The 26,173-nt window shown below is 39.3% G+C and overlaps 2 protein-coding genes across 3 annotated transcripts in view; both read left to right on the top strand.

The window, feature by feature from the left end:
* Positions 1-6,502, top strand: part of Dhx40 (DEAH-box helicase 40) — a 42,505-nt gene extending 36,003 nt beyond the window's left edge. The window contains exons 15-18 of the mRNA XM_051187772.1: positions 593-687; positions 2,095-2,164; positions 3,042-3,270; positions 5,222-6,502. Coding sequence (XP_051043729.1) covers positions 593-687; positions 2,095-2,164; positions 3,042-3,270; positions 5,222-5,361 — 534 coding nt within the window. The 3' untranslated portion in view covers positions 5,362-6,502. The remainder of the gene's footprint in view (positions 1-592; positions 688-2,094; positions 2,165-3,041; positions 3,271-5,221) is intronic.
* An 8,258-nt stretch (positions 6,503-14,760) lies between these two features.
* Positions 14,761-26,173, top strand: part of Cltc (clathrin heavy chain) — a 61,121-nt gene continuing 49,708 nt past the window's right edge. Inside the window, exon 1 of one of the 2 annotated variants that reach the window (XM_051187577.1) lies at positions 14,761-15,085. In XM_051187577.1, coding sequence (XP_051043534.1) covers positions 15,044-15,085 — 42 coding nt within the window. In that variant the 5' untranslated portion in view covers positions 14,761-15,043. The remainder of the gene's footprint in view (positions 15,086-26,173) is intronic. The other variant, XM_051187652.1, reaches the window with a different exon arrangement.

The following is a 26,173-nucleotide window of genomic DNA, read 5'->3' as shown; positions in this document are numbered from 1 at the left end:
TACTTGGGCAGACAATTACTTTCTGCAGATCTCCAGTGCTGTTTTTGAACATCTTTTCTGAACTTACTCTTTCCTGCAAATTCCAGCCACTTTTTTCTGTTCAGAATCTTGGCTCTGTTTTCTTATGAGTTCTCTGGGTGTTCCATTTGGATTTTTTCTTTTTTAAAAATAATTATTTGTATTTTATGCACATTGATACTTTGCCTACATGTATGTCTATGTGAGTGTGTCACATCCTCTGGAATAGGAGTAACAGACAGGTGTGAGCTGCCATATGGATACTGGGTTCTTAACCACTGAGCCATCTCTCCAGCCCTTCAATTTTTTTTTTTTCTTATACTATAGTCAGAACTCTTTCTGAAGACTAGGATAAAGCTTTTATTGGTATTAATTTCCTGTCTCAGGTCATCGTCCTTTTTTTGTTGCCTGATACATAGTATTCTGTCAATTCTTATTTTATATATTCTGTGTGTCTTGACTATTTTAGGTTCAAGGCTAAATCTAACCGTTCTTATATCATATTACCCAGAAGTCTTTAGGAATGTGAACTTTGAAAAAAAATTAGATTACTGAATACATATTCTTTCTACAGCAAAGTGATTTCCCAAGAGAGACTTTTGAAGGCCCTAAACATGAAGTACTACGAAGATGTCTTTGTGCAGGCTACTTCAAAAATGTTGCTCGAAGGTGAGCATTATGCTTCAGAGAGTTCATAAACACTATTGTCTCTAACTGCAGTGCTAAAATATTTAGAGATTGAAGGTTTGAAATATTTTCATAATTATCATCTGTATACAGGGAATTACTGTGATTCAAACTGGGGTACTGGAGTCCAGGTGGGATAGGAAGAGATGTATCAGTACCTAAAGCAAATGACAAGGAGTTTTTTGTAGTTTCATGTCCCCAAGTGGAGTGTAAGAGACAAACAAGACAGAGTGGCTTCCCTGGGAAAGCTTAGATATGGAGTATCAGGGCTAATTATGATGGGGAGAAGTAAGGCTGTCTTTGTGGAAGATGCATTATGGAACAGAAAACAAATCACATAAGTAAATAAATACTAAGGATAATGGTGAAAGAAGTTAGAAATACTCAAAGTTACAGGCATGGTGGTTTATGCCTGGTCTCCTGGCACTATCATCTGAGAGAGCCTGGGAACAGTGATTCCACTGTGAAAGTCAAGATGATGAGCAATTGTTCAGCATGAAGGCTATAAAAAAATAAAGGTGGTTCTGATTCTAAATCGAGTCTTTTTCCTTTAAAAGGTATTATTAGGACATTGGTGATACTTCAGTAGGGTCTTAAGATTTGATTTTTTGTAATGCATCAGTGTTAATTTTCTGATATGATGGTTGTATCATAACTAGGAAGGAGAATGATAAGCATTTGGTAATATTGGGTGAGGTATTGGGTTGGCAACTTACTATCGTGCTTTCAGGAAAAAAAAAAAAAAAGTCCTTTATTTTGTAATTTTTTGTAAATTTATTTTAGAATGAGTTTCAGGAATCTATAAGGGAGGATACAACACGTTGATCTCTTGTTCCTATTTACATGCATGGGCACATGCACATACATAAAATAACTGAAGAAATGGGAACTAACATGCTGAAGTTACTTTAGTGTAAAATATAATTGAAGGGCTGGTAAAATGGATCAGTGGGTAAAGGTGTTTGCCTTGCAAACCTGTTTAACTCAGTTTGAACCCTGGAACTGAAATAAAGGTAGAAAGAGAATTGACTCCAAAGTTGTCCTCTAGCTTCCACATATGGCAAAGCATGCATGCACCCCTGCCCACATACATTAATACATATTTGTAAAAATATAAAGCATAAACCCACCAGTTAAATCTCTTCTGTAATAACAGCTTCCTTTCTTTACACTTGTGATGAAAAAGGATGTTCTTACTGTGTAGATATTCATTAGGAGAATATGTAATTTGAGAACGGGCAAGTATTTATATGGTTCCTTTAAACCAGCTCTTGTGACATTATTGCTTATAAACTGCTCATTTTAATAGTAAAACAGGAAATCTGTTATTTTATTACTTTATTTTATTTTGGTTTTTATCCTTTTTTTTTTTTTCCCCCCTGTGAATAGATCTGTTGGCAGAACATTTTGCACAATGGATGGGCGTGGAAGTCCAGTACATATTCATCCTTCCTCAGCAGTAAGTACTTTTTGTTTGTTTATTTTTGAAATAGGGTCTCTGGGTAGCTCAGGGGACTCAAACTCTTTTTGCCTTTACCTCCCAAGTGATGAGTTTACAGGATTATACCAACTTGCCTTGCAACAAATATCTTTGTGCATTTTCATTTCTTTTTGTTGTTGTTTTTAGTTTTTTGTTTTTGCTTTGTTTTGGTTTTTTCGAGACAAGATTTAGACCAGGCTAGCCTCAAACTCACAGAGATCCACCTGCCTCTGACTCCTAAGTACTGGAATTAAAGGCGTGTACCACCATCATCTGGCTGTGGGGTTGTCTTGTTTGTTTGTTTTGTTTTCTCTTTCAGTGTCTGGGGCCTTGTACATGTAAGGCAGGAACTTTAGATCCCCAACCCTTAAAATACCTTTTTCAAAAAGATTTCTGGGGAGGGAGTGTGTCGAGGCATACACATGTGAATTCCAAAGAATAACTTGCAGGAGTCAGTTTTCTCCTTATACCATGTGAGTTCTGGGGAATGAACTCTGGTCAATTGAGCCATCTTCCAAGCTCTAATGCATATGTATGTATGTATGTATGTATATACATATATGTACACACACATATATATATATTTTTTTTAAATAAAAGGTAGACATTTATAAGAGTGTAGATATCAGTGTCTTCTCGTTTTTTATTTTCAAATTTTTACATATCTGTATTATGTAGAGTTTAAGGGCTTATGACTTCTTTTTTGTGGGAGAAAATAGGCATTCAGAGGGTTTCAGATTATTATCTTCTTGTCCTGGCTTTCCTTATTTCCTTGCTGTAATGAATAGGGCTGATCATTAATAGTTAATCTTAAACAAAATTTTTATGTTCATTTAAGCCTTATATATATTTATAGCTTCATGAACAGGAAACCAAACTTGAATGGATTATTTTTCATGAAGTATTAGTTACCACCAAAGTCTATGCAAGAATTGTATGTCCAATCCGTTATGAATGGGTGAGAGACTTACTACCCAAGTTGCATGAACTTAATGCACATGATTTGAGCAGTGTGGCTAGACGCGAAATGAGAGAAGATGCAAGAAAAAAGTGGACAAATAAGGAAAATGTGAAACAGCTAAAGGGTGAGTGAATCATTTGTTGTACTATTTTTTTTGAGAAGGGGGTTTGTTTTGTAGACCAGAGGGGCCTCAAAGTTGTGATAATCCTTTTGCCTCAGTATCCTGAATGCTGGGTTTATAGGTGCTCTCTTAACTATGAAACCATTCCAGTGTTTTTGTTTGTTTTGTTTTATGGACACGGGTGTGTGTGTGTGTGTGTGTGTGTATCTGTCTGTCTGTCTGTCTGTCCGTCCCTGGCTGTCACGGTTTTGCTATGTAGATCAGCCTGGCCTTGAGGTCACTTGAGGTCTCTTCCTCCCAAATACTGGGATTGATTAAAGGTGTGCACCACAAATGACTGGGTCACTCCCTCCTCCCCCCACCCAGTTTTACTTAGTTGGGTTTTTTTTTTTTTTTTTGGTTTGGTTTGGTTTTGGTTTTGGTTTTTTGAGACAGGGTTTCTCTGTTTTGTTTTGGAGCGGTCCAGGAACTTGCTCTGTAGACCAGGCTGGCCTCAAACTCATGGAGATCTGCCTGCCTCTGCCTCCTGAGTGCTGGAGTTAAAGGTGTGCACCACCCATGCCCAGCTTTTATTGTTTTTATTTTATCAAATTTTGTGACTCATTACCTCAGAACTTCCATTTTCCAACAGGTTTTCTGTACAATTAGGACTGTAGATGGAAGATACAAGCAGTTGTGGTGATGAAATACAATATAAAACATAATTAGCTCATATACATTAAAAGTTTTTTGATACAACTTTTTGAGGCAGAATGATGAATAATATATTTAACATATCTGGGAAATTGATGGTACGAAATGTTGCTCAAAAAGTCACAGAAGGGTTTCTTATTGAGATGGAGCTTCACCATGTAACTCTGGTTGACTGGACAATTGCTATGTAGACCTAGCTGGGCTTGAATTCACAGAGATCTACCTATTGTTGTTATCACCAAGTGCATGCATCATCATGCCTGGCTCATCAAAAAGTTTTTAAATATGGTAATCACCAGATGTTTTGTTACAATATTGTTACAAGCATGTTTTTCCGATGGCCTGGTCCTGCAGCTGCACCAGCCCCAAATATCACACAGATATATCCATTTCTATTAATCTAAGTATTTCCACATGTTCTCATCTTACTGGAGAGAGGGCTTGGGCCTCTGTTCTCTCAATTCTCCACATCTTGACCCTCCTCCCTACTACTTCCTCTCTCTAACTTGTCCCCTAGTCCCGCCTATCTTGCTTTCCCATTGGCCAATAGTGCTTTATTGCTTTATTCATTAACCAATACGAGAAACATTATTTACAGAATAACATCTCCCATCACAATATTATAACATTGTCCAATATGCTTGAATCAGGGTTAGTTTTTCTGACTGCTTGCCCTTAAGGAATATTTTTGTTATTGTTGTCCATTACATTTACTTATTTGTGTGTGTACTGTATATAAGTTTGGGCAGAGGACAACTTGTGGGAGTTAACTTTCTCTTGTCACATGGATCTTGGTGATCAAATTCAAGTTGTCATGGTTTGGCAGCAAGTGCCTTTACCTGTTGGCTCATGTACTTTTTGTTATTGTACTGGTGGTCCTAGAGTTTATGTGAAGTATACATTGCTCCATTGAGCTCAGCATCACCACTTGTGTGTTCTTTCAGCCAGACTTTTGATTAAGGAACATTTAATTCCTTTGTTAATCTTTTTTCTTTAAAAATATATTTGTATGGGTATAATGTATGTGTTCATGTGTGAACATGTGCATGTGTGGGTCAGAGGACAACCTCAGTTATTGGTGCTTACTTGAGACAGGGTCTTTGTTTGCTACTGTGTACTCTAGGCCAGCTGGCTGTGGTACTTCTAGATATTTTCTCATCTCCACCTCTGATTTTTCTATACAAGTGCATGCTACTAAACCACCTACCTAGCCCTTTTTACGTAAAGTTGAAAATCAGGTATATCTTTGCACTATTTTCAGATGGAATATCAAAAGAAGTTCTAAAGAAAATGCAAAGAAGAAATGATGACAAATCTATCTCAGATGCACGGGCGCGTTTCCTTGAGAGAAAGCAGCAGAGAATCCAGGACCACAGTGACACGCTGAAGGAAACAGGCTAAGCAGGGGACCATCCACTTCAGGAAGTAGGAAAGCAGCCAAGAAATGTGCTTCTGTTTTGCCAGTTATTTCAGACAGTACTGTCAAGAGGAAGTGGTCAGTAGCTATTCCTAGCCCATGAGCTAAAAGCCAATCAGAATTTTTAAATCACATCTCAGTACCAACAAATGACACTTTTGAAAGAAAATATTGGGTTGCATAGTCATAGGCAATGATGGTACATGAAACCAATGAAAGATGATACAATATTTTCCTCGCTTCTGTTTTGCTGGCCTTAACTGGTATCAAACGCTGTCACTGAGATATTTTGAAAGAACACTGAATTGTATTTAATCAGCGTGTATTACATTTGCATTGAAACATTAAAGATTATTTTCCTTAAATCTCTTTAGGCCTTCTTATTGCTATTAGAATAGTGTTGTATCAGGTATGTGACCATTTCCTTCAGAAGGCTAAACTTAAGAGGTTTTTACTCAGCAATACTTAGATGTCTAACCATTTAATTGCTCCAGAGCTTTATAGATACTTAAAGATTCAATTAGTAAATAAAATTGCCTATGGCAGGATTCTTTCTTAAATTAATCCTAATCCTTAAATTGATTTTTCTGGAATTATACAAATTCCTTTTTATATAAAAGTATATTGTTTAAAACAGTAGCTATAGCCATTAACCAAAGGACAGTGTATATACACAGACACACACACACACACACATATACACAAAGTTCTTTTTAACTGTTCCTACATACTTTTGTCAGCCCATGTATACAGGTGTGACAGTGCTTTCAAGCAGCCCCTCCACCAGGCCTACTCTCTTGACTGCAGCTGCTTGAGTAGAACCATTTTAACACATATTATTCTATTCCTGAGGTGGGGTTTTCAATGCAGCCAACACTTCACTAGTGTTTCAAATCGGAACCTTAAGGCTAATATCATACTCAGGCCATACTCAGCACTTGCCTACTCTTCTTGTTTACTGCCTTGTAGTTATGTGTGTATGTCTGTCTTCCTCATTAGATTATACGCTCCTTGTGGGCAGGGTCTGTGTCTTTCACCTTTGTATCTTTCATGGCACCTAGCATAGTGCTTTGCATATAGCAGTCACTCAGTGTTTGTTAAATAAAGCTATTAGTGTCACTGAAACCCATTAGATGGTATGTGGATTTATTTATTTGGTATTATTTATTTATTTCTGTAGAGCCCTATTGGCCTGGCATTGCTAAATAGACCAGGCTGGTCCTGAACTCATGAACTCAGAGTTATCTTCCAGTCTCTGCTTCTCAAGTGATATGTATACACACACACACACACACACACACACACACACACCAGCCACATGTTTTGTATCTTGTTTGTAAAAATTAAGTTGAATTTATTAGGTAATTCTATCTGTTGGTATCTAAAAAGTTTCAAGTTCAGTGGTTAGGAACTTGAAGCCTTTTTGGAAAATTGATGATAGCCCAAATCTTGCTTTTTTTTTTTTTTTTTTTTTTTTTTGCAGGTAAGTAGTGAAAATTCCTTTGAATGTTTGCAGCATTGTTGTTAATTTGTGCTTCCAGTCTTTCTTTTCAGGTATATAAGTGCATTTCCTTAGATACAGGGATATGGGTGGATTATTGGAATGAAAGCTCTTTTATAACTTTAGATTTATTTTTATCTCATGTATGAATGTCAATTTGTACATATGTCTATGTATCACATATGCCTGGTGCCTCTGGAGGTCAGAAGAAAGCATTGAATCCCCTGGAACTGGAGTTACACATGGTTGTGAGCCACCATGTATGTGCGGTCCTCTGGAAGGGCATCCAGTGCATCAGGAAATATTCTGTCCATGTTCAAATTTTATTAGTTGTTCCAAATAATCTCTCTCTGTGTGTGTGTGTCTCTCTTTTTTAAGCAGAATAAAGGTAAACTACAAACGAATTCCTAGGAGAGAGGAATTCTAAAGGGGAATATGCCTAAGCTTTTTTTTGTTGTTATCTGTTCATTTTGAGATAGGGTTTTTTTTTTTTTTTTTTTTTTTTTTGTGTGTGTGTGTGTGTGTGTGTGTATGTGTGTAGCAGTGGCTGTCCTGGAACATCCTTGTAGACCAGGCTGGCCTTGAGTTCAGATTTCTGTTTGCCTCTGTCTCCTAAGTGCTGGATTAAAGGCATGCATTACACCTCCCAGCTATTAATAATCTTTTTCCAGTTTGATATTCATCCAGGGATTATGTGTTATATTTAGTCTGTTCTTCTTCCTCTCATATTTCAGTCTGGAAAAAAAAATGTGTAGTCTTCAACTTTAAAGAATTATTTTAGAAAACAAAAGATTTGAGTAGTTATTTTACATGGTGACATTGGTTTGGATTTCTCTCCTCTCCCCTCAGACTGTGTGTGTGCATGCACACCAGCCCATGAGGAGGTCAGGGGTTGACATCAGGTGTTAACTTCTATCACTTTCACTTTACTGTTTTGAGGCAAGGTCTCTCACAGAACTTGAGGCTTATCAACTGGCTACAATGGCTGGCCTGCAAGCCCCAGACATCGTCCTGTCTCTGCCTCCCAGTGCAGGTATTGAGCTGCTACATCCAGTATTTTACAAGTGTGCTGAGGATCTGAACTCAGGTCATCATATTTGCACAACAGTCTCCCCAGCCCCACAGTTAGACAGCTTTTACTTGGATGTTACTTAAGCCATCAGAATCTCTAGGGTATCACAGCTGAAAGAATGTAGTACTGGCCCTTATTAGAGATGCTAATCTTTACTTGGTATATAGAATATATATGCAGAAAAGTAATGACTTGAAAAGACTGAAATCACAGTTCATGGAAACCAGTGGATTGGGAATTATGGAACAAAATCCTAACATTTGTTAGGAGAGAATATTACAGCTTTGAGAAAATTGTGTAAAAGTATTCTCTCAAGTTCCATTAAAAGACCTAGTTAAGGTATGAAGGTGAACAGAGGCTGAGAGTAACAGTAGTGATTTTATAGGAATTTGCTCTTAAAAGAATAGGAATTTGCCTCAAATTACTACACAAAGGAAACAGTAAAATGTTATGGTAGAAAAAGTACACGATCTGTTATTTTATTAAAAAGAACAAACGTTTTAAAATGTTCTTTTGCAAGAAAATATTTTAATGAGATTTCCAATCTCTGTCTTTTTTTCATTTTATTGTGTGCTTGTGTTTTCATATGGGCATGTATATGCCATGGAGTGCATTTGGAGATCACGACTACTAGTGGAATTTTGTTCTCTCCTTCCAGTATGTGGTTACCAGAAATGGGACTCAGGTCATCAGACTTGGGAGCAGGCATCAGCATCCACTAAGCCATCTTCACTGGCACTAACAAATTTAAATTGCAATCTTCAGTCTCTCTACGATGTTAAAATAATCCTTACTATGGTTCAATGCTCCCTTAAACTTAAAATACAAAATTTCCCCTGTGAGTTTGTTAAAGACTGCTCAAAATAATGTGTCAAGATAAAATTCCCTAATGTAAGATTACTTGGTTTTCACTTAAAACAGGAAATGGGATTGGTTAATTCAAACTATTCCCTAACATCAGATTGGTGTTTTGTTTATGGGAAATACTTACATACATACTCAGTTTTGTGGTATTGAGGATTGAACTTTGAGCCTTTTGCATACTAGGCACTCTATTACCACCAACAGACATCCCCAGCCCCTGGAAATGTAAATATTTGAGCTGTTAAATCCAGGTTTGATTACTGGAATGCTAACATAGTCTTCAAGCTAACTGGGTAAAATAGTCAATAAATATGATAGCAGTTGGAGAAAGGAAATGAGATTTAAGCTAGGTTATCTAGTAGGATTTAACTGGAAAAAAAAAAAGGATAATTAAATGTTGTTGGTTGTCTTTACTCTTTTTTTGTGGGGCCTGCCACCCAGCTCCCAAATAAATTACATGGAGGCTTAGTCTTTCTTATAAATGTCTGGCCTTTGCTTTGGATTATTTCTAACCAGCTTTTCTTAAATTATCCCATCTACCTTTTGCCTCTGGGCTTTTATCTTTCTCTATTTCTTTTCTTTCTTTTTTTTGAGGGGGGCGTTTCAAGATGGGGTTGCTCTGTATTGTTTTGGAGCCTGTCATGGAACTCGCTCTGTAAACCAGGCTGGCCTCGAAAGATCTGGCCTTTTTCTATTTCTGTATACCTCTTTTATTTTTTATTTTTCTTACTCCATGGCTTGCTGTATAGCTGGGTGGGCTATGTTGCTGGTCCCAGAAGTCCTTCCTCTCTCATTCCTTGTTTCTCTCTTCTTCTCCTATTTATTCTCTCTGCCTGCCAGTCTTGCCTATCCCTTCTCCTGCCTTACTACTGGCTGTTCATCTCTTTACTAAACCAATCACATGTTTTAGACAGGCAAAGCAACACAGCTTCACAGAGTTAGAAAAAAATGCAACATAAAAGAATGCAACACATCTTTGCATCATTAAACTAACGTTCCACAACATAAACAAATGTAGCACATCTTTAATATTCTACAACATAGGTTAACCAGAGTTAAACAATGGAAAAAATTTGTATTACTGAGAGAAACGTTAAAAAGGGTTTTAGAGTTTTTGGTCTTCATCCTGGTTAACACTCAATAGGTCAAGAAATAGTTTGAGCCACCTACTTTCTTGGTGTTTTTTTTTTTTTTTTTTTTTGGCCGAGATTATCCTTTTGTAGTATGTAGTACTTACATTCTGTCTTTGTATACCAGTGTGTTCCTCCATTTAATTCCCTTTAGAGAACTAGAATTTTAAAACCTTCCTTAGTAACGAGTCTCATCTTACCACATCTGATCTGGAGGCTAAACTAGAGAGTATTAAATTTTTATTACATATATGCTTCTTTACATTTGTGTGAGTAGTGGACGTAACAGAGAACCTTTTTATGACTCTTGTTCTTAACAGCACTGGCTCAAAAAAAAAAAAAAAAAAGTATGAAATAGACCTCTGTATGTTACTTTTCTACTACTGTGATAAAACACCATGACAATAGGCAATTTAAGGAAGACATTGACTCCTGGCCCCTAGGCACATGTCTTATGCATAGACACACATAAATTCAGGAGGAAAAGACCTGTAACAAATCATTCCCACATCTTACCTCATTGCCTTTGCATTTGCTTTTATGACTTGTTACAGGGTGGGAAAGGGAGTGATTACCATTTATTGATCAGCATGGTTAAAGCGTTTCCACAATGCTCTGTGACTCAACTACATTTAACCCAATGTTCTAAGATTACTTTGGGGGACAGTAGTTTTTAGACAGGGTTTACTCTGTAATCCAAGATGATATGGAACTTTCTATGAAGCCTAGGCTGCCCTCAAACTCAAGACTGATCCTCTTGTTTTAACCTTCCAAGTGCTAGGCTTAAAGACATGATTCACCACACTGCCTGAAATAACTTCCTCAGCTACTTCCTTCCTCTGCAAGTATCTGTCAGAAAATATGGGAGGGACTAGTTTAATGTGATCAGATACAAGCTTAGTTCCCAGAAAGCTAGTCTTGGCCTTTCACTTGGAACATACTTCGTGTTAAGGTGAATACTCATCCTAGGTCTGGTAACATGGCCCCAAAACTTGTCTATACAGTGGTTGGAGAAAAGCTTGAAAGTGAAGATCTTTAAACTATGGTCTGTTTCATACTAAAATAGTAGGGCCATCTTGTTCTGCAAATGTTTTTGTCCACCCCTCATCCCTGTTGAGGAACTTTGCCTGCAGTCTGCTCATAAAGAACTGAAACACTATGGTGGCCAATTCCTGAGACCCAAGGGATATTCATTTTCTTAGTAGCAAGTGCTATGTGTGTTCTTGCATGAAATGATAAGGCCCCTGTCTAATTCTGCTGGGATTCCTATCAGTAGCCTTAGGAGGCTGAGATATTTCATAGGTGCTGTTTAAATGGCAAAACCAGTTATCTTACTTGTGTAATTCCAAAGTGTGTCTCATGGGTTTCATTAAAATTTGAATTATAGTTGGTACAAAGCATTAGTATTGTGCTTTCAAATTAATCTTTATTGGAGGAATGCCTCTACCCTGTGACTTTTACATTATAGTTAGCTCGAGCTTTTTTTCAAAGGTCAGTTTTTTGCTTTTGTTTGTTTGTTTGTTTGTTTGTTGAGACAGGGTTTCTCTGTGTAGCTTTGGAGCCTGTCCTGATACTCTGGATAGCCCAGGTTGGCCTCTTGAACTCACAAAGATCTGCCTGCCTCTGTACTGCCCAGCCAAAAGGTCAGTTTTTCTTTCTTTCTTTCTTTTTTTTTTTTTTAAGATTTTATTTTGCCTTAAAATGAACAACTATGGGACGGCCAGTAGTGGTACACACCTTTAATGTCAGCATTTGGGGGAGGCAGAAGTAGGCAGATCTCTATGAGGTCAGCCTGGTGTACAGAGTGAATTCTGGGATAGTTGGGGCTACACAGAGAATCCCTGTCTTAAAAAACAAAAACAAAACAAAACAAAAAAAAATGAACTAAAAAGGAATCCTACAACAAGTTTTTTTTTTTTTTTTTGAGAGTACTTTAGGCTGACACTTTGAACTGCCCTCACTCCTGCTGCCTCACCTACTCAGGTTCAGATTACAGGTGTGAGCCATCATGCCTGACTATCAAAGGTTTTTGAGGCAGGGTCTCATGCAGCTCAACCTGTCGGATATAAGAAAACATCCTTGAATTCCTGATTTCCTTTCCTAACCCTCCCAAGTGCCAAGTGCTGAGATTACAGGCATGTTTGTACCACCACATCCAGCCTAAAGTGGTGTTTCTGTAATTTTATTTCCCTAGGATGGTTATAAATATTTAGACTTAGTTCCGGCATATATAATATAGGTACTGATGATAGTTTTCTTGTGTAGGTTTTGAGAAACTAGAATTCCTCAAAATAACGTACCAAGCAATGTAGGTTTTTTTAGGCACTTAATATGAAAGGGGTTGGTATTGATAATTCAGTAAAAATAGCTTCAAATTCAGACCTTGATCATTTAGCAACATGGTTTCTTCATTGGAACATCTGAAACTAAAGCCAGGGTGATGAGTCATCCACTGCAGTAGTCTGTTCCGGGTAAATGAATTGCTCTGGATAGCAGAATTTGTTTTAGGGCTTATTAGGTTATCTATTTTAAGGTAGGACCTAAAACCATGCCTTTCAGGTACAATTTAGGAAACTTAAGTTTCTAAGCCAGGGAATTGCCCTTTCTTCTGCCTTTATATGGCTGGATATTTGGATAGTATAATCTCATAATATACATCTTTTATTATCATAAATTATCTTTAAAAAAACATGCCAGTTTGGAGGGTGTTTGCTGTTTGCTATATGATGGGGTTGTCTGGAACTCTAGATCCTCCTGCGTGGGAACTCCCAGTATAGGGATTACAGGTGTGTATCACAATGCACACAGCATTGAGTAACAATGATTACCATCTGGACCATTTCTGGGGGGGGGGGCAGTGCATTAACTATTTTAAATTTAAGGTGCCTTTGCTGAGAGAAATCTGCTTTGTCATTTTAGTTGCTTTTAGTGTTTTTCTCCAATATTGTCTTTCATAGGGTGAGAGAAGGCTCTGGCAGGCAAGAAGGCAGTCCTATTAATAAGCAAAATGATTTGGGATATCACAATCTACTTTTCTTCTTCAGAAATGACTTGTGAAAACAACTCATTATTGAAATTTCTGTGTGTGATGACACAGCAATCTCAGGACTCAGTTTTTTGGTTAGCTATTCCACACCAAGTAAATAAAATCAGTTGCTTTGGAGATTCTAAATATATTTAAAATTACAGGGTGTGTATGAAAATGCAAGGCACTTGTCAATAAATTAAATTGTGGTGATCTGTTCATGATGTAGCTCTTATAGTGAGATTGAAAATGTAATTCGATTAAGTTATGGAACTTCTGTATTAAAACATTAACTCCCTTAGAATTTTAGAATCTGCACACTTCCAAAAAAAGGACTTAAACCTTTGTATTAAAACGATCATGTCAAACGTTGCAGGACAAAGGAGATTCAAGGGCTTGTCTTAATAAAGTGAGATTATTCAAACACAAAGCATCCTACAATATGGTGGCAAGGCTCTTCACAACCATCACCGACTGCCCTCTTACCTGCCAGTTTCTTCTCTCAGCCTAGGTATGAAAGACAGTGTTTGGGGTAAACACTAGAAGCAACTAAAATGACTAAGCAGATTTTTCTAGGCAAACCTGCTTACACAAAATTATCGTATATATACCCAGTGATGTCTTATGTTCTTCAGGTGAAAGGGGCATTGAAAATATTTTCTCAATAACTTTCAAGGGAATTAAAAAAAAAAAAAGATGAGAGGCATGGGATTGAATTCTATAAACCTTCCTTATATTGGTGCTATTTTGAAACATTACGTGTTACGCTTTATCAAGGGCTCTGGGGTGGCTATTAATCGCTAATGAATGCTGCAGATACCTTAATGCTGTGGGAAGCCACGGAGTTCCGGTTCTGAAGTGCTTATATTGCCCACAAGGCTAAGAGAGGCAATGTACCAACACGTACGACTAGCAGTCAATCCCTCCGCTCCAAGGAAGCCTTAGGGGTCCCTTTCACCGGCCATCCTTTGACCTCGCTCTTTTAAGACTCATAATTTGACGCTGCTCAACCCTCCAAGTCTCGAAGGCCAAGCTGATCTCTAAACACTAGGTGGAGGTGGGTCTAAATCCACCAAAATGTCCGCAGGAGCGCTCTGCAGGGCCAGCCTGTGACACGCTCACATGGCCTTCACTGTCCTTTGAGGCGGTTTATCTGAGGAACTCGGAGAGCCGGCCGGTTCTCCGGGCGTCAGCAGGGCGTGCGTCAGGGCAGGGAGGCTCGCAGCCCCGTCCCTGAGGAGTCAGCAACCACCCACTGCGTGGAACCGGGCGGGGGAGGCGCGCCGCAGCCAGCCGCACCAAGAGCGCTGCGGCGCGGCCGTTTTCCTGAGTCACCCACGCCGCGGCCTGCTCCTCAGGCTCTCGCTCTCCTCACGCCCCGGCCGCCACGCCGGCAGGGGGCCCAACCGCCACCTCACCCGCCAGGAGCCGCGGCCATTGCCCAACCCTCGCCCTCCGCTCGGGCAGCCGTCAAACGACCCTTCCCTGCCCGCATCACGTGCACCTGGAAGTGCGTGGGTGGGCCCTACAGCGCCTGCGGAAATGACGTCGGTCGCCCCGAGTCGCATGATGTGGCAAAATGTAAAAAAAAAAAAAAAAAAAATGTGGGGGGAGGGGAGGAGGGAGAAACCGGAGCCTGGGGAAAGTGATGAGTCTTAAAAAAGTAGTCCCTCGGTTCCTCTGTTTCCCCGCAGCCGCAGCAGCGAGGAGCGCTCCGCGCACTGCGTCCCTGAATTCCTACGCCCGACCGCGGCGCGGCGCTCGTGGAAGGCTACATAAGGCGGAGGGGTGAGGAGGCTGGGCGGAGTTCTGCCCCGGGATCCTTCCGCAGGGCTCAGCCGTTTCCGGAGTCTGCGCTGCTCCCGGTTCCGCCATTGCGGCTCTCCCGGCCCCTGGAGCCTCCGCCCCCGACCCGAGCTCTTTCGTCTGCCTGCCAGTTTCCTGCGTCCCCGGAGAGTATTCTGCTGAGCCCAGCCTCCCCCCCTTCCCCTTCTCCTCCTCTCCCTTGGAGAGCTCGGGCAGGCACTGCCCCGTAGTCCAGTGACAGGAGGAGACCATACCCCCCGACAGCGCCATGGCCCAGATTCTGCCAATTCGTTTTCAGGAGCATCTCCAGGTGTGTGTGGGTCCGGGCTGCTGAGGGCCTTTTTCGAGTGGGAAAGAAGGAGCCGGCGGCCCGGCCCGAAAGGATCGAGGGGAGGCCGGGGGTGTGTGTGTGGGGGGTGTCGGTATTTGGCGTAGATGGAGGAAGGGACACTGTCTTAAAAGCTTAAAGGGATATTAGACTAGGATGGAAATGACGAATCGGAGTGCAAAGGGCGGTGAGGCCAGGCCTTACGTCTGACGGCCTCTTATTCTGCTTCCTGAATTGCAAGGATTGCATATACTAGGCTAGACTCCCTTCCCATTTTACTGAGTTCATTCATTTGGGTAGGAGGTATGTGGGGGAGATTCTCGCACGTTTCTCCCGGAGCGAGAATTCTCCTTAACCCTGGCCCGATGCAGGGCTGTCACCTTCCCTTGGTCTATTCCCGTCTCCACACCTAATCTGCGCCCAGAAATTGTGTGGCGGGTGGGTTGGGGAGGAGCAACCTTTTCCATCCTCCCTCTGCAGTTCATAGCTGAGAAAGGCACCTTGGGGTAGGGGTAGCAGTGGCTGTGTCTTGTCTTCCCTGAATCTATAAGGAACCGAACGAAGGTCACTCACTGCAGGAACAGAAAGAAGATAGAATAGAGGGGCGGCTAGGGGCGGTGTCAGCCTCAGGGTGCCTGGGGTCAAGGTCCCAAGGGGAACGCGCATATTTTTCCTTTCTTGGTTTCTGGGGGGGGGGGGGTGGTGGCGTGTAGCTCTTAGCCTCACTTGGATTCTAGAAGGTAGGGAGAGTTATTTAGAGGTTATTTGTGGCATTTTGGAATCTAGCAGGTAGTATGTCTCACGGGACTGTGTGGAATTCAGCAGAGCCTGGTAGTAAATACATACCTGCTCTGAGTCAGTACCAGACCAGTAGATCTGTAACTGGCTTCTTTTTAGTAGGTTGGACGCCCCCCCCCCCCCATGCCCCCAACTGTGCGTTATCCTGGAGTCAATACACCATTGTCTAACCTGGCAGCCTGCCAACGGTTGACCTAGGCAGGTGACCATTGGAGGGCTTCGCTGAATTAGGCTTCTTACGAACTGCTGATTTTCCTGGTTCACTTGTCCTGACTCTAACATTATTCATTCATATCAAGTTACTTACACCCCCCCCCCCCAATACCCCCGTAAAGAAGCCTACTTTCAGGTCTATCTTCTGAAGGGCCAATCTCTGGTCCAGTGCAAACAATTAATCTGTTTTGGCAAGAAGATCACAATTTTGCAAAAGTCTGAAAAATCACAATGCTGGTCAAGAAGTAAAATTTTGTCCTCATTTCAAACTTGTTTTGGGTCCCTGTATTAACGAATATGAAGAGTTAGTGCCTTCGCATTGTTCCTGGATCCTAGTGGACAATGGACTTGTCTGCATTAAAGTGCACCAGAAATAAATATCTTTTGGCAAGCATGCTTATAAACCATACACAAGAGAAGCAAAGGCAATTGCTAGTCGTTTCACATGACCAGTGGTTTGCCCCTTGGTAAATCTTGTTTGTTGTTCATTGGTGATTTGAGTAATAGTTTTTCATTTTTAATAAATACAAGACAGTAATTGTTGAATGGTTCTACAGATTGGAATCCAAACATGTCCCTAAATAAAATAAATTTACTGCAGGTGTGACATGTGAGTAACAATTTCTGCAAATAATTGAAACTGTTTCCTTCTCAAATGTGAAGATTTTGAATATTTACAAAATAGCTTTACAAGTATTCTTGAAGGTCTCTGACATTTGTTTTTTTTTTTTTGTAGGATTATGTTCCATTTTAAGCGTGTTTGGTTGGTAGGATTCCACTCCAGTAGATAGTGATCAATTGCACCAAAAACCCCAGTCACCATTTTCTTCAAAGATAATGTATTCTCTGACCTCAGGTTTTTATTCCCTCTTTTTCCACACAGCATTGTAAAGGATATTTTAGTTGTCATCTTAAGTCTTTGATTTCCAAGCCTCTGCCATTCTGCAGTAGAAATAGAAAACAGTTTTCTAAAACATAGGAGAAGAACTGGAAATGAGGAACCAGAGAGTGTAGACTTGATTTGTGAAACTTAACAGCAAACTCAAGTTTATTTTAAACTTTTTTTATAAGAATGTTGCAAATAAATGGCTATTTATTTTCATGAAGATCTGTTACTGAGGCTTGGAACAACAATCACATCACATAAATGTTAATATTTTATGTAGTGAAGGAATTTTTGTCAGAGTTGCAGATCTTGAAGGAATTATAGGCTGCAGAACTCAGAAAGTTTACCATCCAACAAAACCCTGTTTAAAAGAAAAGAAACCACCACCACCAACAACAAAAAAAACCCACTGTCTGAAATTCTCAATTCATGTCATATGAAGCATCTTTACAATTAGCACATCCTGTTGAACACTCGGGTACTTTTAGTTTTCATTTACAAATCTCCCCACCCTGTTCTCCCTTTGATCTATAAATGCAATTATGCAATATGTTACTGAGCTGAATGGTAGGATTCTTGCTAAAGTTTTGGTTTTCAAAAAGAAGACAGTGTTTTCCTGGGGTGTAATGTATGCTTACGTAAACTAGGAGAGCATATCACCTGGAATTACACTTTAGTCTACCTTGGAAAGACTTTCTAAACTGCAGACATTTTTTTTTCCCCCAGAATTTTCCTAAATCTTAGTTTACTCAGCTTTTAGGAGTTTAGCTAGTTTTAATGAAAATATTGTGCTCTTATTGGGGAATACTTAAAGGTATATAAAACTATAGGTCTCATTTTAATGCGCTGAAATTTGTAGTTTGCTGTTGGGACAATTGTTCTGACCACAGCTGGGGATTTCTGTCTTTCTTTAGGGACACAGTGATAAATGAGGACTGGAGAGTGAAGAGAACCCAGATTCTTGAATATCTGTTGTATGTTGGGCCCTTTCCTGTCTTCACTCGGTCCTTGGCCCTTTCTTTCAGTACAATGAAGAAAGTGAGGCTGAAGGTAGTACTCAGGGACCATAGTCCTAGTCAGAACGGGATCTGTGTCTAGGAGTCCTAAACCAGTAATTTTTTTCTTTCCCTTCCCTTCCCTTTTTTCTTGACAGGGTCTTACTGTGTAGCTCTGTCTGGTCTGGAACTCACTATATACCAGCCAGGCTAGACTTGAACTCTCTAAGATCTACTTGCCTCTGGTTCCAGAGTGCTGGGACTACAAGCATATATACCATTGCACCTAGCCATAAATCATCTATTTTTGAGACAGTGTCTTGCTGATGTTGCATAGGGTAACTTCAGACTCAAAATTCTCTTGCTTCTTAGCCTACTTAATGCCGGGGTTCTAGGCCTGCTACCATGCACTGCTGCAGTGATTGTTTTTACGAGATGCTATGCAGGGACTGTAGAGATGCCTCAGTGCTTAACAGTGATTGCTACTCTTAGAGCACCTGGGTTTGGTTCCTAGCACACAAATGACAACTCAAAATCATCTTTAACTCCAATTCTAGGGGCTTTTCTGACCTTTGAGGACACCGGGCATACTTGGTTCACATATGTATATGCAGGCAAAATGCTCATGGCATAAAATAAATAAAACTATTTTTTTTAAAAAAGAGCAAGAAGCTGCACAGATTTCCTACTGCTTTTGTTTCCTGTTGGACTTTGGCCTTAGCTGTTTAAAGTGTGATTAGTGATGTGATATAGTGAACAAAGGAGGGCTGGGGTTGGTGAAACAAGTGCTGACTAACGAATGTGAGCCACTTTTGCTTTAAATTGTGTGGTAGGTGGAATTCATGTTTTATTTAACTCATTACACTGAAAATACTATTGTATCATGTAATCAGTATAAAATTTGCTATTAAGGTATTTTACAATTTTTGAACATTTGGATTTACTTTAAAATTTTATTTAAAGTGGGTATTTTGCACCCATACATCTGGGTCTAGACCTTATCTTCATTAGAAGCACTTGATATGTATTTAGAGATTATATATTTTATTATTATAAGGAAATCACATTTGCACACCTAGATTATTTTACTTTTTTTCTGTTCTGATTTATTTTGGTTTATTATTTATTTTTTCATACAGGGCCTTACTATTTTGCCCTAAGTAGTTTGGAACTCATGTAGACCAGCTTGCCTCAAATTCAAAGTGATCCGCCAGCCTCTGTTTCCCCAGTACTGGGCTTCCAAAGACATTCTCCACCATGCCCAGCTTGCTGGATTTTCTGCTAGTTGACTCAATCATCAACTATTATTTGATTTGAACTAATGTGAGTCACTGTATTCAAGTTTCAAGAGCTCAATGTGAGGTATTGGCTGTACATATGAATAATACAGATTGCATCTTGGATTCTTGTCTCATTTATAACCATGGGTGTTGTCTCTATGTAGGGCTTTTGAATATCTGAACATTTGATATGTAGGATTTAATACAACAGTGTTTTTAAAAATTAGTGATCTGAAATTGTCTCCCTCCAAATCTATGAACTTTCATTGTATGACTTTGTTATAGTTTTAATTGTTGTTCATTGTGCAGATTTTTTTTTTTTTAGAAACCTCATTAATCACATCTAATAAAAGACACATGGAGTACTAGCCAGGCCGTTATTAATATAATTACCCCCCTCCTCTCTTTGAGGCAGTGTGTCACTGTATAGACCAGTCTAGTCTAGAAGTTGGTATAGTCTGTATTCAGAATGATAGCAGCCTGTGCCCCACCATTCCCTACTGTTGTTTTGTTTTTTGTTGTTTATTTGTTTGTTTTAGAATAGGGTGTCCTTGGTTGTGTAGTCAAGAAGACTGGTCTCAAGTTCATGGTCTCCTATGTCTACATTCTTAAAGGTGGTAATGGTGAAGTCAATATATTCACCGAGGTGGAAAATATGTCCATAGTTGATAGTCCTTTATACTAGAATGAATTCATTTTACATATATTGCCATACTAACGCTACATGAAATCCTATTTTGTAAGCCAGTAACAATCATACCTCTAGGTGTCTACCATCAACTCATCAACTCTAATTAATGTTATAAATTGTAGGGATGGCCAAAAGCTTGGATAATTGCCCTCAAATTTGAGCTACAAAATCAAACTCCATTGACTTTTACAGTTATTTAAATACCTATTACATACTAAAAACGTGCTAAATGTCTTATGCTCATCCCCTTGGATAGTTGGGATTACCTTCCTTAACAGATGGTAACGTTAAAGTTACAAAAGTAAACTTAAGGGGCCACACAGATAGTGATTAGATTTTAATATTTATACTTTCAGTTTGTCAAGGTGCTTTCGTCAATTAATAGTCTATGTAGTTTTAACTGCAAAAATATCACAATTAGGTCAGTGAGGTGGCTAAGCTGGTAAAGGCACTTTGCGCAAACCTACCTACCTGAATTCAGTCACTTGAACCTGCTGCACTGACTTCACAGAGTAATTCTTTTTTAAAGATTTATTTATTATATATACAATATTCTGTCTGAAGGTATTCCTGCAGACCAGAACAGGGCACTAGATCTCATTACAGATGGTTGTGAGCTATCATGTGGTCACTGGGAATTGAACTCAGGACCTCTGGGAGAAGAACAGTCAGTGCTCTTAACCTGTGATCCATCTCTGTAGCTCCTCACAAACTAATTTATATCTATATCTAATGCACAAAGTTGTCCTTTGACCTCCATGTACATACCATGGCATGCGTATGCATGCACGCGCACACACTATAATAAAATTGAAAAAATATGTCACTATTGCTTGTTCTATACTGAGGGATTCTTTAATTCATGCATTTAGTAGTGTTGCTTTTCATGCATTTCAGTGTTTGGTCTCTCTCTCTCTCTCTCTCTCTCTCTCTCTCTCTCTCTCTCTCTCTGTGTGTGTGTGTGTGTGTGTGTGTGTGTGTGTGTGTCTGTTTTCAGTGCCCTCAGAGCCCAGAAGAGGGAGTTGAATCCCCTAGATCTGGAGTACAGACATTGGGAAGTCACGCTTAGGATGCTGGGAATTGAATCCAGGTCATCTAGAAGCGTAGCTAGTGGTTGTTCTTAACTACTGAGCCATCTCCAGCCCCAGTAGTTTTAGTTTAGGTGGTTTTGTTTTGAAGATAGGGTCTTTTCTGTGTATGTAGACTAAATACCCTTGAACTCTTAGCTTCCCAAGAGCTAGAATTACAGGCTTGTGCTACCATGTGTGGTGGCATAATTGCTTTTTTTTATGAGCCAACATTTTTTCCTTACCTTTAAAGGGATTTTCTCTAAGTTCTTAGATAAAATATTAAAAAAAAAAAAAAAAATAGGGTCAAGTTAACTTGTGACCAGGATTATCAGTATCCCTCTCATAAGGAAGAGGTTTTGGGACCCTTTCCTTAATGACAGCGTGAGTGTGTTCCATTCTGAAGCCGCTATTGTCTATTTCACTATATGTTCATGATTTTTGGATTTATACTAATGCAAAACGAAGTGGAAGACATTGTACTTGAAGACCAGGGAGGGAGGGAGGAGTAAAATATGCTTGCTCAGCTTGAGTGTCGTAGGGATAAGAAGGGAAATGGTTGCAGATCTGTAGGGTTGTTCTTTGGAAGCAGAACTGCCAGCTATGTTAGTATTTCCTGTTCTGACTTAATAGGTAATTCATTTTTGTTTGTTTATTTGCTTTTAAATTAGGTTACATAGGCTTTCTTTTCTGGATATTTCTGCAAGAATAGGAGCCAAACTCATTAAAACCACATTTCATCATGCTATGAAACTTTAAACTGCAGTGTACAGTTCTGAAAATGCCAGTCTGGGTTTTATTTAATTGTGTCAGGGTTTTAGCTCAGCCCCACTTCCTCATTTATTAGTATACTTCTTGGCAACTGTGATGTTAGACTGTTGTGTGTATGGCATAATATTTAGACCTTGTAAATATTAATCCTTCTCAACTCCCTTGGAGAAGTGTCTTTTTACTTACTCAAGGTACATATGTTGAAGGAGAAAACTGCAGTCTGCCCAGTTATCGAAACCAAGATCTTGGAGTTCTGTCAAATTGTTCCCAGTTTTCTATACCTGGACTATTTCTGGAGTAGGGGAGGGAAGAACCCTATGGTGATACATACCAAAGAGTCTTAGAGATGACAGTGTTTTGATAATCTTCATCTATTGAAATGGGGACTCTCATAGTAGATGAAAAGTTAACAGTTGTTTTCATTTATTTCTGAACTGTTGGCTCAAAAGACTACACATGTTCAACTTGTAGAATTTATAAATGTATAGGCTTATAGAACTTGGAATGGACCTTAGTTTGAGGATTATGAATCAGGTGAAAAGAACCCTGTAAAGGGTACAAGGTTTATAAAACCCATTCTTTCCCCATTCTGCCGTAGTCTGTATTTGGGCATAGTGAACTGTACACAAGATGAATTTTTGTTTGATTTTTTTTTTGGAGGATGGAGTTCAAGACAGGGCTTCTCTGCATAGCTTTGGTTGTTCTCTAACTCACAGAGATCTGCCTTCCTCTGCTTCATGAATGCTGGGATTTAAGGTATGTGCCACTACCACCTGGCTGTTTGTTTGATTTTTAACCATAAAGCATCTTTCAGGAAAGAATTTATTAGGAGTCTTACTGAGGACCTGCAAGTTGGCTCAGCAAGAAAAAGTGCTTGCTATGGAAATCTGATGATGCAGAAGTCCCTGGAACTCAGGATGGAAGAAGAGAACCAACTGCACAAAGTTGTGTCCTCTGACTTCCACTTGGGTGTCATGGCACATGCTCAACCTACACATTGTAGATAGTAGTTAGATTTTTACAGTAAAAGAGCCTTGTTGAGCCTGATATGGTAGCAAGAGGAATATTCCAAGTCAAGACCAGCTTGCCCTGTATATTAAGTACCAAACCAGCCATAATTATATAACAAGACCTTGATTGGAAAAACAAAAGCCTGCATTAGTTACTAAACTTCTCACAGTTACTTATTTAAACACCAAAATATTATTTACAAAAACTACTATGTGCTTGAAATCACCTGTAGTTATATAAGGCTACTTTATACGTCTTAAAATTTCTGGTAATTTATATCAGATAATTTATATTCTAAGACAAATGGGAAGAAATTCCCTGATATGCACATAGGAATTTGAAGCATGTCTAAAAGTTTAGTGGTTGTACCTTAATAGAGTAATATATATATTATATATGTACATTATATTAATATGTAGTATATGAGTGTTTTGCCTGCATAGGAGAGGAAGAGGGTGTTGGATTCCCAGGAGCTAGAGTTAAAGATTGTGAATTACCAAACAGATGCTGGAGTCCTTCTGGAAGAGCAACCAGTGATCTTAACCACTGAGCCATCTCTCCAGTGCCACCATAATGGATTTTTTTAAAAGTAGTTGGAATAGAGATGATTTTCTGGTACTAATAAAAGCACTAGTTAAAAATATTTATGAAAATCATTATCTGTTGATTTTGTGGCTATTGCAGAATATATGAGATCATGTAATTTATAAAGACTAGACATTTATTTGGCTTATTCTGGGAGATGACAAGTGCAAGAACATTGTTTTGTGTTTGAGGGCCTGGTTACAGCATTTGGCAGAAGGTATCACATGGCAAGAGGTTAGTTGGCTTGGACTTGTCTCTTATACAGCAGTGTTACCCCCATCTAATCTTTGTTACCTTCTGTGTGTGTGTGTGTGTGTGAGGGAGGTGTAGCTGTGACCAAGATATCTGTGAATATGACCTGAAGAAGGCAATGGGTTTTGGGGTTTCAGTTTGTGGTTGTTTGGGTGTATATGCTTGGGTAGAAAATTATGGCAGTGGGTATTTCCTCCTCATGGTTGAGGAGGTTCTCCGTGTCATGATTGCTAGAAGCAATCGGATGATGTCCCTCCCACTCAGGTCTCCAGAATTCTGACATAAAGCAACCAGGTAGCTAAGGACCAAGTAACTCGACACATGAGCCTGTAGGAGACATTTCATATTCAAACCATAATGCGCCTCCAGAGGCCCACCATTACTGACAACAATATGATTTGCATATGGTTTGATGTTTTAGTTTCCCACAGATGAACTTTGGGGGGGGGGGAATGCATTCAAAGCATAACAAAGAATTATAGTTTCTGAAATGTGATGTGTAAAAATATTTTTCAAGTTGCTTTTTTTTTTAAATATAAATGGGGAGCAGGTAGGTTGGAGGCCAGATGAGGTCCCTGAAGCTGGAGTTAGAAAGCACGCAATGTGGGTGTTGGGAACTGAACTCTTGTCACCTGGAGGAGCAGGAAGCACTCATCCTCTGCACCCTTTCTCCAGCACAGGTTTATTTTTCATTCATATATAGAAAGTCAAGTCTGCCTAATCTGAGTTTATATTTTCAAAGGGGTTAAAAGCTTTTGCGAGTGAATGCAGTGTGTATGTGTGCTCATCCTCTGGCAATAAAACCCAGGGCCTTGCCCCTGCTAAGCATAATCTCTTATTTCTGAGCTAATGCCCTAGCTCTTTTTTTTTTTTTAATAAAATTCAGAAAACCATTTTTAACATGAAGATGCTTGTGAACCGCATTCGGTGCTGTGTCTGTGGCAATGTTTTGGAAACTCAGCACTCACTGTAATCTTGCTATGGGGCACTGAGGCAAGATTTGAGTGTAAGGTCAGGCAAGAATTTACAGGAATACCCTATTTCTGAATAAATAAGCATAAAAATCGAAGGAGTAGTGCTTAAATGTGACATCACTTAGGTGTAAATTTTCAACATTTTCATTGCCTAGCATGGAAATTACTCAACAATCGATCTTCCTCTCATTTCTTCCATCCTTTGGCAACTGGTAATCTGTTCTCTGTCTCTAAGGACTTAATTTGTGGCTGTTTTATATAAATGGGATCATACATTATGTTTTGTCTGTGTGTTTGGGCAGGAGGAACACAGGATTTTGCAATGTAGCCCAATCTGGTGCTAACTTGGCCTTTTCCTATCTTAGCCTCTTAAGTGCTGGGATTACAGACATGTACCACCATGCCTAGCCAAGAATATGTTGCATATTTAGGAATTTAAGTAACCAAAATAAATGGAATAAAGGTTATTTTTAGATCATGGAAACAAGCTCTGTTTATATGAAGGAACCAAGACTGGTTTGCTAAACTAAAACTTATTCTAAGCATTAAGGATATTCTCTTTGACCAAACAAAAACAAGATTTTTATTTATTTATTTGTTTGTTTGTTTGTTTATTTATTTGAGACAGGGTCCCTCTGTATGACCCTAACTGGCCTGAAACTTGTTTTGTAGATGAGTCTGGTCTTAAACTCAAGTAGAGGTCCACCTGCCTCTGCCTCCCAAGTGCTGGGAGTAAAGGTGTCATCACCACACCATGTTCTTCGGTTTCTAAACCTGTTTCAGTGACTGTAATTACTGAAATGGCATTTTTCTTTCTCTTTTTGGAAAATATGATCTATAGTCTGAATACAAGTTCCTAAAAGCCTGAAATCTGCTTCTCCCTCAATTTCCTCAGTAATAATTAGTGACAAAATTACAGTTTAATGAAAGTAAAAGTTTGATACAAAAATTATACTTAAAATACTGTATTGAAAATGGACATGGGGACACATGCTTGTAATTCCAGCATTTGGGAGGTTGAGGCAGATTTCAATTTTAGGCCAGGGTGAACTACAAATTAAGATACCCCTCCCCCCCCCCAAAAAAAAAGAAAAGAAAAAAAGGAAGGAAAAAAAGTTTCCAAGTAATAGGTGCTAAATGAAGGCAAACTATTTAGTGATTGTACTCTTGTTTGAACTCCCTGAAATGCTAATATTAAGCACTTTTGATATAGCCTGCAACTCTTCATGTTAAATGCCATTTCATTCATTCATGTTAGCTTGACATTTGTGGCATTTGTGCCACAAGAAGGTATTTCAGTAATTAATCTGTAAAATCTGGTATGTAACTTGTACCACCTGGTAAACTGGTTATGCTATAAATTAATAATTCAAGAAGAAAATAAATAGTACAGCATGATATTGATTTATTTAACTTAATTCTTATGTGCATTGGTATGAAGGTGTCAGATCCCCTGGAACCAGAGTTACCGATAGTTGTGGGCTGCCATGTGGGTCCTGGGAATTGAACCTAGGCCCTTTGGAAGAGCAGCCAGTGCTCTTAACCAC

The sequence above is a fragment of the Phodopus roborovskii genome, unplaced genomic scaffold, assembly GCF_943737965.1.
Source record: "Phodopus roborovskii unplaced genomic scaffold, PHOROB, whole genome shotgun sequence".
NCBI lineage: Eukaryota > Metazoa > Chordata > Mammalia > Rodentia > Cricetidae > Phodopus > Phodopus roborovskii.
Note: the sequence above shows the minus strand (reverse complement) of the source record. Positions and strands in the feature narration are given on the sequence as shown.